This window comes from Heptranchias perlo, chromosome 23 (genome assembly GCF_035084215.1).
Source record: "Heptranchias perlo isolate sHepPer1 chromosome 23, sHepPer1.hap1, whole genome shotgun sequence".
NCBI lineage: Eukaryota > Metazoa > Chordata > Chondrichthyes > Hexanchiformes > Hexanchidae > Heptranchias > Heptranchias perlo.
In genome coordinates, this window is record NC_090347.1 from 8,688,294 (window position 1) to 8,701,336 (window position 13,043).

The following is a 13,043-nucleotide window of genomic DNA, read 5'->3' on the forward strand; positions in this document are numbered from 1 at the left end:
ATATTAGGAGGGGGTGATGAAAAGCTTGGTCAATGAGATGGGTTTTAAGGAGGATTTTAAAGGAAGGAGGGGGGGAGATGGAGAGCAGGAGAGGGAGGGAATTCCAGAGCATGAGGCCCAGGCGGCTGAAGGCACGGCCAGCTGGAAGGGTCGAGAGAGGTGGAGAGACAGAGCAGGGAGTCGGTGTATGGGTGGAAGCTAATTTGATAAAACTCAATTAGAGGATCCCATTCTTTGTAATTAGAGGTGTGTTTTACTGCCCCCTGATGGCTCAGTGAGTTTACGCAGTATTTCGGGAGTCACACAGAGGACAACGATCTCAGGTTTGATTCCTGGTCTGTCTTCAGTTAGCGGACATCACCAGGGTTAGTGACGGGAATGGTACAGTTGTCAATCTTGGGTTAGGGAGGAGCGGGAAAAAAAGAAAGTAATTCCAGTTCGTTATTCAGCAACCCCTGCTGGTTAGATATCAGGGGAGGAAAGGAATTCCAACCGTGGCTCAGTGGGTAGTACCCTCACCTCCGAGTCTGAAGGTTGTGGGTTCAAGTCCAACTTCAGAGACCTGACGACATAGTCGAGGCTGACACTTTGTGCGGCACTCCCTCAGCACTGCCCTAGTCGGATGTGCCGTCTTTCAGATGAGGCGTTAAACTGCCTTCTCAGATGGGTGTAAAAGATCTCATGGCACTATTTCAAAGAGCAGGGGAGTTCTCCCCAGTGTCCTGGCCAATATCACTAAAAACAGATTATCTGGTCATTTATCTCATTGCTGCTTGTGGGATCTTGCTGTGCGCAAATTGGCTGCCGTGTTTTCCTACAACAGTGACCGCACTTCAAAAAGTTCATTGTTGGCTGTGAAGCGTTTTGGGACGTCCTGAGGTGGTGAAAGGCGCTATATAAATGAAAGTCCTTCTTTCTTTTCAAGGATTGGGCGCGGCTGCCAAATAACATGGTGATACTCTGTGAAGTTTCACACGTGAACGAACATAAGAAATAGGAGCAGGAGTAGGCCAAACGGCCCCTCGAGCCTGCTCCGCCATTCAAGAAGATCATGGCTGATCTTCAACCTCAACTCCACTTTCCTGCCTGATCCCCATATCCCTTGATTCTCCTAGAGTCGAAAAATCTATCGATCTCAATCTTGAATATTCTCAATGACTCAGCATCCACAGTCCTCTGGGGTAAAGAATTCCAAAGATTCACAACCCTCTGCGTGAAGAAATTTCTCCTCCTCTCAGTCCTAAATGGCCGACCCCTGAGACTATGTCCCCTAGTTCTAGATTCTCCAGCCAGGGGAAACAATCTCTCAGCATCTAGCCTGTAAAGGACCCTTCAGAATCTTAGATGTTTCAATGATCACCTCTCATTCTTCTAAACTCCAGAGAGTAAAGACCCATTCCACTCTATCTTTCCTCACGGGACAACCCTCTCATCCCAGGAATCAATCTAGTGAACCTTCACTGCACCGCCTCTAAGGCAAGTATATCCTTCCTTAGATAAAGAGACCAAAACTGTACATAGTACTCCAGGTGAGGACTCACCAATGCCCTGAATGAGATTCAAATCGGGTGAGGTGCTGGATGGTACCCGGGGCCCAAAGCCCTTTACCCCAGGAGAGAACTGGTGAGGAATAGAATATTTGTGACCTGCCCTGTTTAACGTACAACCAGCACAGGCACTGAATTGTGATGCAAAAACCTTCAGCTCTCTATAACTAGTGCACCACTGCCACCTGCTGGCAGTAACGGTACTGCTCTATAAAAACGTCGTTCCCCACACTCCGAGAACAGTCCAAATAAACTAGTTTCATCATTTAGTGAATGATTTTCTCCCTGTGCATCAGACGCATTTAATACTATGAAATGCATTTAAGGGGAAGTCAGATAAGTAAGTGAGGGAGAAAAGAATATAAGATTTTGCTGATGGGGTGAGATGAGGCTCACGTGGAGAATAAACACCGGCATGGACCAGTTGGGCCGAATGGCCTGTTTCTGTGCTGTAGACTCTATGTAACTATATTTAACTCTATGAAACTACAAGCTGCCATAGAAAGTAGATTTAAAAGGTTTGAAGACAGAATGTCCCACAAGTATAACGCCAGCAAGGCTAAGCCCATCACTCGTGGTCCTCCCTAGAAACTCCGCACCCTCTCATCCCCGTACTGTTCTATTCCCCGCCCCCTGGCTGCTCACTCAGACTAAAACCTCACCTCGGGGTTCTTCCATTATTCTCCATCACAGGATTAAAACTGAAATTAAAAAAGTATCCTTTACATTTTGACACTGGAGAGAAACGGAGAGTGGGAGACAGTGATCTCGGAGACGACTGGAGCCGGGGGCCGATGGTGGAGAGTGGGGGAGGAGAAAGGACTCAGAACTCGTCCGCAGTATAACTGGGGAAAAAAAAACACTGGTAGGGGGAGGTTAACAGGCCGTACCAGGGTGTTCCTGCACACCGGTTACTGCTGGGGGAGGAACCCAATGAGAATCTAACACTAGTAAAGATCGATCCCCATTCTTAGAGAAGCCTCAAGCTGAAAGACAGTCATTACAGCACAGCAGGCGGCCATTCGGCCCATCGAGCCTGTGCCGGCTCTTTGAAAGAGCTATCCAATTAGTCTCACTCCACCTTGCTCTTTCCCCATAGCCCTGCATTTTCTTCCGTTTCAATTCCCTTTTGAAAGTTACTGTTGAATTTGCTTCATTTCAGGGAGTGCATTCCAGATCGTAACAACTCGCTGCATTTAAAATAAAATTCCCCTCTTGGATTTTTTTTTGTTGCAAATTATCTTAAATCTGTAATAAAAACAGAAAATGCTGGAAATGCGCAACACGTCAGTCAGCGTCTGTGGAGAAACAGAGTTAACCTTTCAGGTCGATACCTTTCATCAGAGGAATCTTCCAGTTCTGACGAAAGGTCTTTGACCTGAAACATTAACTCTGTTTCTTTCTCCACAGACGCTGCCTGACTTGCTGAGCTTTTCCAGCATTTTCTGTTCTTATTTCAGATTTCCAGCATCCGCAGTATTTTGCTTTTGATCTTAAATCAGTAGGTGGATTTAATAATAGATAGGTGGTTACAGAGAAAAGCCCTAAACAAAGGCTGGAGAGCAAGAACTCTTATCAATTGCAGTACCGACTGAGCCGGAGAGCAGCACCGATGCTTCCCGTCACCAACAGCGTGGCCGAGTCCTGCAGCAACCCGTTCGCTCCAATCTCTTACCGTGTTCTTGGGGTTGGCCAGGTTAATCCGCAGGATCCCCATTCCTTGGAGCACAAACTTCATCGAGCTGAGGAGGTTGTCGAGAACAGCGGGCTAAAGGGAGAAAGAAGAGGATAAAGCCCACTCATTAGCCGTGACGAAATGCCAAAAACACTAGAACGAGAGAGGGAACAACTCGCTTTTATACAGCGACTTTAACGCAGTAAAACGTCCCAAGGCGCTTCGCAGGAGCGTTACCAAACAAAATTTGACACCGAGCCGCAGAGAGATATTAGGACAGGTGACCAAAAGCTCGGTCAAATAGGTAGGTTTTAAGGAGCGTCTTAAAAAGGAGGAGAGGCGGAGAGGTTTAAAGGAGAGAAATCCAGGGCTTAGGGCCCAGGCAGGTGAAGGCCAATGGCAGGGTAAAGGGACTGGGAGATACGCAAGAGGCCAGAATCGGAGGAGCGCAGAGATGTCGGAGGGTTGTAGGGCTGGAGGAGGTTAAAAAAAAAAACTGGTGAAGCCACTCAGGACAGCTGTCAGGAGTACTTCTTCATGCAGAATGATCAACAACTGGCCTTCCAGCTGAACACTGTGCAGGCGAAGACTTTAGACTTTGAGTAATGGGTTTTACTTAATGTCTCTCCCCCACCCCGGGTTCAGGTTTCACTGCCCAAGGAGATATCTGCAAGTACGAGGCAATTGAGCACCGTGAAGGGACACTCCTGAACTTTTTTTAATTCCCCCTGTGAGTGATTGGCAGCCATCGCTCTCCACCTCCCCGTGACAGCCCTGCAGTGTGGACACAATCAGATGACATAATAAGGGAAATGTAAGCTTTTAAAAATCTGTCTGGATGAAAAAAGATGGGCTGAACGGCCTTTCCCATCCCCATCAATCCCGTGAAACACCTATTTGATTATAAGCGTATTTACCTTAAAAACTGCCTGGTGTGAACGGCTTCCCGACAGATAAAGGGGGAAAAAAGGAGAAGATAAGAGGATTGAACAACTCCGTTCTCCGAGTATTCAGAGAGTTTGTTCGGTCTTTGGGTAAAGGGTGTGGGATGGTGAGGAGCTGGGAGTGCACAGCACGGTGGACCAACCAACACACCCTGCTCTGGCCCAGCGATTGTGTCCACACTGCAGGGCTGTCACAGGGAGGTGGAGAGTGATGGCAGCCAATCACTCACAGGGGGAATTTTTTAAAAATTCAGGAGTGTCCCTTCACGGTGCTCGATTGCCTCGTACTTGCAGATATCTCCTTGGGCAGTGAAACCTGAACCCGGGGTGGGAAGAAGAGACATCAAGTAAAACCCATTACTCAATTCCCTGGCAACTAAATCACCAGGTATTTCATTACATAGAAATTACAGCATGGAAAAAGGCCATTCGGCCCAACTGGTCGATGACGGCGTTTATGCTCCACATGAGCCTCCTCCCTCCCTACTTCATTTAACTCTATCCGCAGACCCTTCTATTCCATTCGCCCTCGTGTTTATCCAGCTTCCCCTTAAATGCATCTGTGCTAGTCGCCTCAACTATTCCTTGTGGTAGCTCGTTCCACATTCTAACCACTCTCTGGGTAAAGAAGTTTCTCCTGAATTCCCTATTGGATTTATTAGAATATTATTCAATTATATATCTAATATTTTAAAAATGCAAGCAGTTCCTGTTGTCACGGCTTTGTGTCAACTTGTCCCCATTCTAAATTCCTATGTCAACATTTATAATGGGAGCTGCCCACATAAAGTTGTCACATTGCAATTACACCCTCCTGCCAATGGTGGCACTGCAGTGCCTCCATTTTGCTTTTCCCAATTCCTGAAGGTTATTTCTTGAGCTTCAAGCAACTCTTTCTCTGCTTTTCAAATTGCCATAAGTTTTGTTATTTAATGATAAATAATATAAAATCAAAGCATAACATTAACAAGGATTTTAAAATAGGGTACACATGGTCTTGACTCTCAGAGTGCAATACCATGGAGGGCTCGGACAGGATCGGACTTGTCGGAAAGGCTCCCATTGTTGAATAGCCAGCTGGCACTTACTGTACACATGCAAAAATGGCCACTTGGCAAGGTGGTGGAGGGCTCCTGGCGGTCACAGAACATGGAGCAAGGTGTTCATATTTTCAGGAAAGAGAGACAACTCACCAATGCTCAGTTTGGGTTCCGCCAGGACCACTCGGCTCCAGACCTCATTACAGCCTTGGTCCAAATATGGACAAAAGAGCTGAAATCCAGAGGCGAGAGTGACTGCCCTTGACATCAAGGCAGCATTTGATAGAGTGAGGCACCAAGGAGCCCTAGTAAAATTGAAGTCAATGAGAATCAGGGGGAAAACTCTCCAGTGGCTGGAGTCATACCTAGCACAAAGGAAGATAGTAGTGGTTGTTGGTGGCCGATCATCTCAGCCCCAGGACATTGCTGCAGGAGTTCCTCAGGGCAGTGTCCTAGGCCCAACCATCTTCAGCTGCTTCATCAATGACCTTCCCTCCATCATAAGGTCAGAAATGGGGATGTTCGCTGATGATTGCACAGTGTTCAGGTCTTGCTGCATGCAGGCACAGACTGCTTCATTATTTGAGGGGTTGCGAATGGAACTGAACAACATCCAGGCTTGGGCTGATAAGTGGCAAGTAACATTCGCGCCAGACAAGTACCAGGCAATGACAATCTCTACCAAGAGAGTGTCTAACCACCTCCCCTTGACATTCAACAGCATTACCATCGCCGAATCCCCCACCATCAACATCCTGGGGGTCACCATTGACCAGAAACTTAACTGGACCAGCCACAAATACTGTGGCTACAAGAGCAGGTCAGAGACTGGGTACTCTGCGGTGAGTGACTCACCATCTGACTCCCCAAAGCCTTTCCACCATCTACAAGGCACAAGTCAGGAGTGTGATGGAATACTCTCCACTTGCTTGGATGAGTGCAGCTCCAACAACACTCCAGAAGCTCAACACCATCCAGGACAAAGCAGCCCGCTTGATTGGCACCCCATCCACCACCCTAAACATTCACTCCCTTCACCACCGGCGCACAGTGGCTGCAGTGTGTACCATCCACAGGATGCACTGCAGCAACTCGCCAAGGCTTCTTAGACAGCACCTCCCAAACCCGCGACCTCTACCACCTAGAAGGACAAGGGCAGCAGGCACATGGGAACAACACCACCTGCACGTTCCCCTCCAAGTCACACACTTGGAAATATATCGCCGTTCCTTCATCGTCGCTGGGTCAAAATCCTGGAACTCCCTTCCTAACAGCACTGTGGGAGAACCTTCACTGCACCGACTGCAGCAGTTCAAGGCGGCTCACCACCACCTTCTCAAGGGCAATTAGGGATGGGCAATAAATGCCAGCCTCGCCAGCGATGCCCACATCCCATGAACGAATAAAAAACCTGAACAAGGCCTAGAGATGACCTCATCCTCGTTGTAGTGATTTTAACCCTCACTGGCTCTCAGAGCATGATCATGTGTGTGTGGGGTTGGGGGGGGGAAGAAACAAAGGGGGCGGGGAAAGAGAGGTGGGAGTTATTTTGGTAATTTGCCAATGGGCACCATGAAGCAGCCAATGCAAAGGGCTCGTAACACAATACTGGAAGAGTAGAACACAGTCGGAGGTCCAACTCTGGCTCTGCTGTACTGAGAGAAAGGAAAGTATTTCTACTCTAGGTTTAAGCCCCTGGAATTCAATATGCACAAGGTAGTAATTTGGAGATCAGCAAGGTTTTATGAATGACAATAGTATTCTTTAATGGTGTCATGAATGGCACAATACTAATCTATCAAGGTTTTATGAATGGCACAATACTAATCTAAGGGACGCACGCCTGATAAAAACGCCCAACAAAATTCTACTAAATCTCATTCATAATGATTAAATCATTTCTTTTAGTTACACACTGCCACATTTATGAAACTAACAGTTTCATCCCCCACTGATTTCACCCTCAAGGGGGACCAGGAACTTTCCTTACTGACCTGCATAATTACTCGGGCCGATTACACGGGGGTTGTTTTTGGTGGGAGGGGAGTGTGCAATGTTTAGTCACGGCCAAATGCCATAAAACTCTTAACCCAGGAAGCCTCCATTTTATGACCATCACAATTATACTCGGGTAGACGGAGAGAAGATGGTTTCACTTGCGGGGGAATCCAAAGCTCGGGGCCATAAATACAAGATAGTCACTAATAAATCCAATAGGGAATTCAGGAGAAACTTCTTTACCCAGAGAGTGGAACTCGCTACCACAGGGGGGGGTTGAGGCGACGAGCATAGATGCAAGTAAGGGGAAGCTGGATAAACACATTCGGGAGAAAGGAATAGAAGGATATGTTGATAGGGGGAGATGAAGTAGGGAGGGAAGAGGCTCGTATGGAGCATAAACACTGGCACGGACCAGTTGGGCCGAATGGCCTGTTTCTGTGCTGTACATTCTATGTAACTTAGTTTTGTTTTTAAACTGGGCCATTCAGAATTCAGGGTAGTGGGTAAGTGGACTGACTGGTGTGCCGTTCATAAAACTTTTGATTGATTGATTTCAGGATGATTGACCTGGGCAAAGGAGGAGGAATAACAGCCCCGCTTGCTGGACGTTAGAGGAGAACAGGACTGTGCTTGGTTGCGATGCTTCACCATGTTGAATGGCCTACTGACACTCACTGTTTAGGCACAAATATAAATGCGATGAGGGACCACACCTCCGCCGGGCCTGCTCCACCCAGGGGACCACACCTCCGCCGGGCCTGCTCCACCCAGGGGACCACACCTCCGCCGGGCCTGCTCCACCCAGGGGACCACACCTCCGCCGGGCCTGCTCCACCCAGGGGACCACACCTCCGCCGGGCCTGCTCCACCCAGGGGACCACACCTCCGCCGGGCCTGCTCCACCCAGGGGACCACACCTCCGCCGGGCCTGCTCCACCCAGGGGACCACACCTCCGAGAATCAGTGTCTCCAAGAGGGGAGGAGAAGAGCAGCTATTACTGATTCTGGCAAACTGCCCGCAGAGAACCTTCACCCCTTTAACAGAGGCAGCAGCTCGTTCACCCGTCTGCCCGCAGTTCTGAACGGTCCAGCTGAACAAATGGGAATAATTTCCCGTGCGCTGGGAAGGGTCAACACATAGGTAAAAGGCGGGAGGTTTAGAGGGGATTTGAGAAAGAACTTTTTCACCCAGAGGGTGGTTGGAGTCTGGAACTCACTGCCTGAAAGGGTTGTGGAGGCAGGAACCCTCAACATTCAAGAAGCATTTGGATGAGCACTTGAAATGCCATAGCATACAAGGCTACGGACCAAATGCTGGAATATGGGATTAGAGTAGACAGGGCTGATGGCCGGCGCGGACACGATGGGTCGAAGGGCCTCTCTCCGTGCTGTATAACTCTATGACTCTATATGTATTACATTCCTATCTGTGCTAGCTTAACACGCTCGTTAATTGTTTAAACAACTGCAAGGAAGTTAAATCGCCAGAATTCTTTCTGAAGGGCTTCTGGAGTTTAAGAAAGGTAGAATTCGCATTTATATAGCGCCTTTAACGTCGCAAAACGTCCCAAGGTGCGTTATCAAGACAAAATTTGACTCAGCCACATAAGGAGATATTAGGACAGGTGACCAAAGGTTTGGTCAAAGAGGTAGGTTTGAAGGAGTATATTAAAAGGAGGAGAGAGAGGCGAAGAGGTTTAGGGGGGGAATTCCAGAACTTAGGCAGCTGAAGGCATGGCCGCCAATGGTGGAGCGATTAAAATAGCGCCTTTCACAACCCCAGGACATCCCGAAGTGCTCTACAGCCAATGCAGTACCTTTTGAAGCGTAGTCACTGTTGTAATGTAGGGAAATGCGGCAGCCAATTTGCACCCAGCAAGATCCCACAAACAGCAATGTGATAATGGCCAGATAATCTGTTTTAGTGATGTTGGTCGAGGGATAATATTGGCCCAGGACACCAGGGGAACTCCTTCAAGATAGTGCCATAGGAGCTTTGACGTCCACCTGAGGGGGCAGACAGGGCCCTTGGTTTAACATTTCATCCAAAAGACGGCACCTCCGACAGTGCAGCACTCCACTGGGGTGTCAGCCTAGATTTTGTACTCAAGTCTCCTAGTGGTTGCAGTGAGAAACTCAAGTGTAAAAGTTTACACAATAATTCTAAGTGACTAAGTACTGGGAGGTCCCTACTCCAAACTATATAAAGCCCCTGGACTATTTTTTTCCCCCCCTCAATAAACTTTACATTTTATTCCCCACCATTGGGCTCCTCGTCATTTTCAGCAACCTGCAGAAAGGAAATGTGTTACTCCAGACTGGGCATAAAGAGCCAGAGTCCATCAAAAGCCCCTGGACCACGAGATTCAGGAGACACACACACACACCTTTGACTAGTGACTCATTGCTGGCCGCATTCCCTCCAATCTGCCACAGTCCTGGGGTTAAACACACAAGGGGATGCGGCAGTGCTGTTTTTACAGTGAACTGCGACAGCCCTGTACATCACCCGGTCACTCAGCCCAAAGGCGGCTCCTTGCTCCGCAGGTCCACTTAGGGTCACCAACTCTGGTCGGATGTTTTCCTGGAGGTTTCATCACATGACCTCCCGCTGCCAACCACCCCGCTCCCCTACATTCCTGCCATTAGACGCCTGACACGCCCATCCTTGCAGTGACCCCGCCCCTCCCACACATTCCCGCCATTGGACGCCTGACACGCCCATCCTTGCAGTGACCCCGCCCCTCCCACACCCCCGCCATTGGACATCTGACACGCCCATCCACGCACTAACCCCGCCCCTCCCACACCCCCGCCATTGGACATCTGACACGCCCATCCACGCACTAACCCCGCCCCTCCCACACCCCCGTCATTGGACATCTGACACGCCCATCCTTGCAGTGACCCCGCCCCTCCCACACCCCCGCCATTGGACATCTGACACGCCCATCCACGCACTAACCCCGCCCCTCCCACACCCCCGCCATTGGACATCTGACACGCCCATCCACGCACTAACCCCGCCCCTCCCACACCCCCGTCATTGGACATCTGACACGCCCATCCACGCACTAACCCCGCCCCTCCCACACCCCCGCCATTGGACATCTGACACGCCCATCCACGCACTAACCCCGCCCCTCCCACACTCCCGCCATTGGACATCTGACACGCCCATCCTTGCAGTGACCCCGCCCCTCCCACACTCCCACCATTGGACACCCGACACGCCCATCCTTGCAGTGACCCCGCCCCTCCCACACTCCCGCCATTGGACACCCGACACGCCCATCCTTGCAGTGACCCCGCCCCTCCCACACCCCCGCCATTGGACATCTGACACGCCCATCCTTGCAGTGACCCCGCCCCTCCCACACTCCCGCCATTGGACACCCGACACGCCCATCCTTGCAGTGACCCCGCCCCTCCCACACCCCCGCCATTGGACATCTGACACGCCCATCCACGCAGTGACCCCGCCCCTCCCACACTCCCGCCATTGGACGTCCAACATGCCCATCCTTGCAGTGACCCACCACCACACTCCCCTCATTGGGCAACCAATACGTCCATCCTCATGGCCAATTGGACAGCGAACAGACTCTTAAGTTACCCGATTGGATGATTCTCGACTGTCAAACAGGCTTTCTTCCCCCAACTCCAATATTTTAATAAATAAGTGTTCAAAGGAAATGATAAAAAAAAACAATTTTTGTTCAATGCCCCCAATGATTTTTGTCCTGGGTTTTTGCTCGCAGTGTCCCGGGGATTAATCTTTCATTCCTGGAGACCCCAGGACAATCCTGGAGAGTTGGCGACCCTCAGGCTACCGTCACAAGGTGCCGTCACACAGCAAGGGCCTGCCAATAATTCCAATGCTGGGCCCTTACTTCTAACTTGGTAGAAATTTCAGGTAGGCTTAGTTTCTGGAACAACTGGCTCTGAAAATTCAACTGCCAAACTGCACAGCAGGGTCCGCCACAGGTTACCAAAATTCTTTTCCAATTAAAACGTAACTGGTTATTAAAACACTTTCTTTCCGTGCTTCCTTTATGGAGGGAAGTGCAGGCGAGGATGGGGCTTAACTCACAATGCACCCCCCCTCCCCACCCTCTTGAAGACCCCGGGGCTCTCCGTGGCCCAGTGCGCTGATTTCAATATCCCCCTCCATGTTTTTCAGATCTCGCTATGCCTTGCGGTGACCCCGTAAAAAGGTTCAGAAACTCCAGCTTGTACTCCCGCCTAAGGTAAACAGGAGGAATTCACCCCCCCCCCCCACCCTTTTCCAGCCCAGAAAGAATGCCGCCTTGGTTACACAATGGAACAGTCACAGGAGCAACACAGGACATCCACCTAATTTATTGGGCACCACCAGATGCCATTTACTGAGATTCTCTCTTGTGGGCACTCATTCCCTGTATCGGAGCCTGTTGCTGCCACAGGAGTTGCTCCATCAAACACAAGATATGGTAATTGGCCTTTGAGAGCCTAGCTGAACCCAGTGAACATTTTCTTCCCCACCACCCACCCCCCCCATAGCTCTGTGCTGCTGGGAACAGGAGATCGGGGAGCGGTCCGTCAAGGGCAGCAGGTCCGAATCATGGCGATGTGAGGATGGATCAATGTTCTGGAGTTTTGCTTGATGACCGTTGGAGATTAAGGAATATGTATACAGAACAGGTGATCAAATGAATGGGGTGGAGTTGGTGAGTGCAGATTCGGAGATCGCCCGGCCCCACTGGGAGATTCTTCATCAGGAGACTGTCCATAGAACAGGCCTGTTGATGGGCTGAATGGCCTTTTCTCGTTCAGTACTTTCTTCTGATTTGTTGGACGCGGATTATGCTCACTGCAGATCCTCACTCGGCGAGCTTACCCAATGACGTGCGTATGAATAATGATGAAATCAGCTCCGTACAGGGTACATTGTGTGGGGAAATCGTTCGAAGGCAGGGTGGAATTTACACTAACCCCATAGCTGCTGCTGCTGCTCTCGGGCTGGCAGTGCAGTATAGCTCAGCTCAGTGATGCAGTGGTAGCAAACTCGCCTCGGAGTCAGAAGATCGTGGGTTCAAGCCCCACTATAGGACTTCAGCACATAATCTCGGCTGAAACCTCAGTGCAGTACTGAGGGAGTGCTGCACTGTCGGAGGTGCCGTCTTTCAGATCAGATGTTAAACCAAGGCCTCTCAGCTAAATGTAAAACATCCATGGCACTATTCAAAGAGCAGGGGAGTTCACCCTGATGTCCTGGACAACATTTAACCCTCAACCACCATCACCAAAAACAGATTAACTGGTCATTCTCTCATTGTTGTTTATGGGATCTTGCTGTGCGCAAACTGGCTGCCGCGTTTCCCTACATTACAACAGTGACTACTTCAAAATTACTTAAGTGTGTAAAGCGTTGCGGGAGGTCCCGTGGATGTGAAAGGCGCTAAGTAAATGCAAGTTCTTTTATATATAACTGGAGCCTGCGATTATAAAATCAGCGTCGTTAACGTGTAGTACAGAGTGACAGGAATAGGGAGACAGCAGGGGAAGTACAAGGGGAGAACTGGGTAAATATGCGAGGGAGTGGACGATTCAGGGGTATTAGCTTTTGGACTGCGACGCCCTTGTCCGATAAAATGTTCCACAATTTTAGCAGCTGTGGATAAAAGATGGAATAAAAACTCGTTTACCTGAAAAAACCCCCCCAGGAGGAATGCGAGCAAAGGCATGGAATGTAAAGCTTTGGAGAAATCAGTGGATGATGTCATCAGGCTGGACAAGCAACCCTTTGTATTGGAATGGAATGCTAGCCTTAATATCTAGAGGACTAGAATACGAG

General features: G+C 49.6%; 1 protein-coding gene across 2 annotated transcripts in view; it reads right to left on the minus strand.

Moving 5' to 3' along the window:
- gnav1 (guanine nucleotide binding protein (G protein) alpha v1) overlaps window positions 1–13,043 on the minus strand; it is a 141,120-nt gene that overhangs the window by 92,160 nt on the left and 35,917 nt on the right. For both annotated transcript variants that reach the window (XM_068003958.1, XM_068003957.1), the window contains exon 3: window positions 3,223–3,315. In XM_068003958.1, the coding sequence (XP_067860059.1) occupies window positions 3,223–3,315 (93 nt within the window). The remainder of the gene's footprint in view (window positions 1–3,222; window positions 3,316–13,043) is intronic.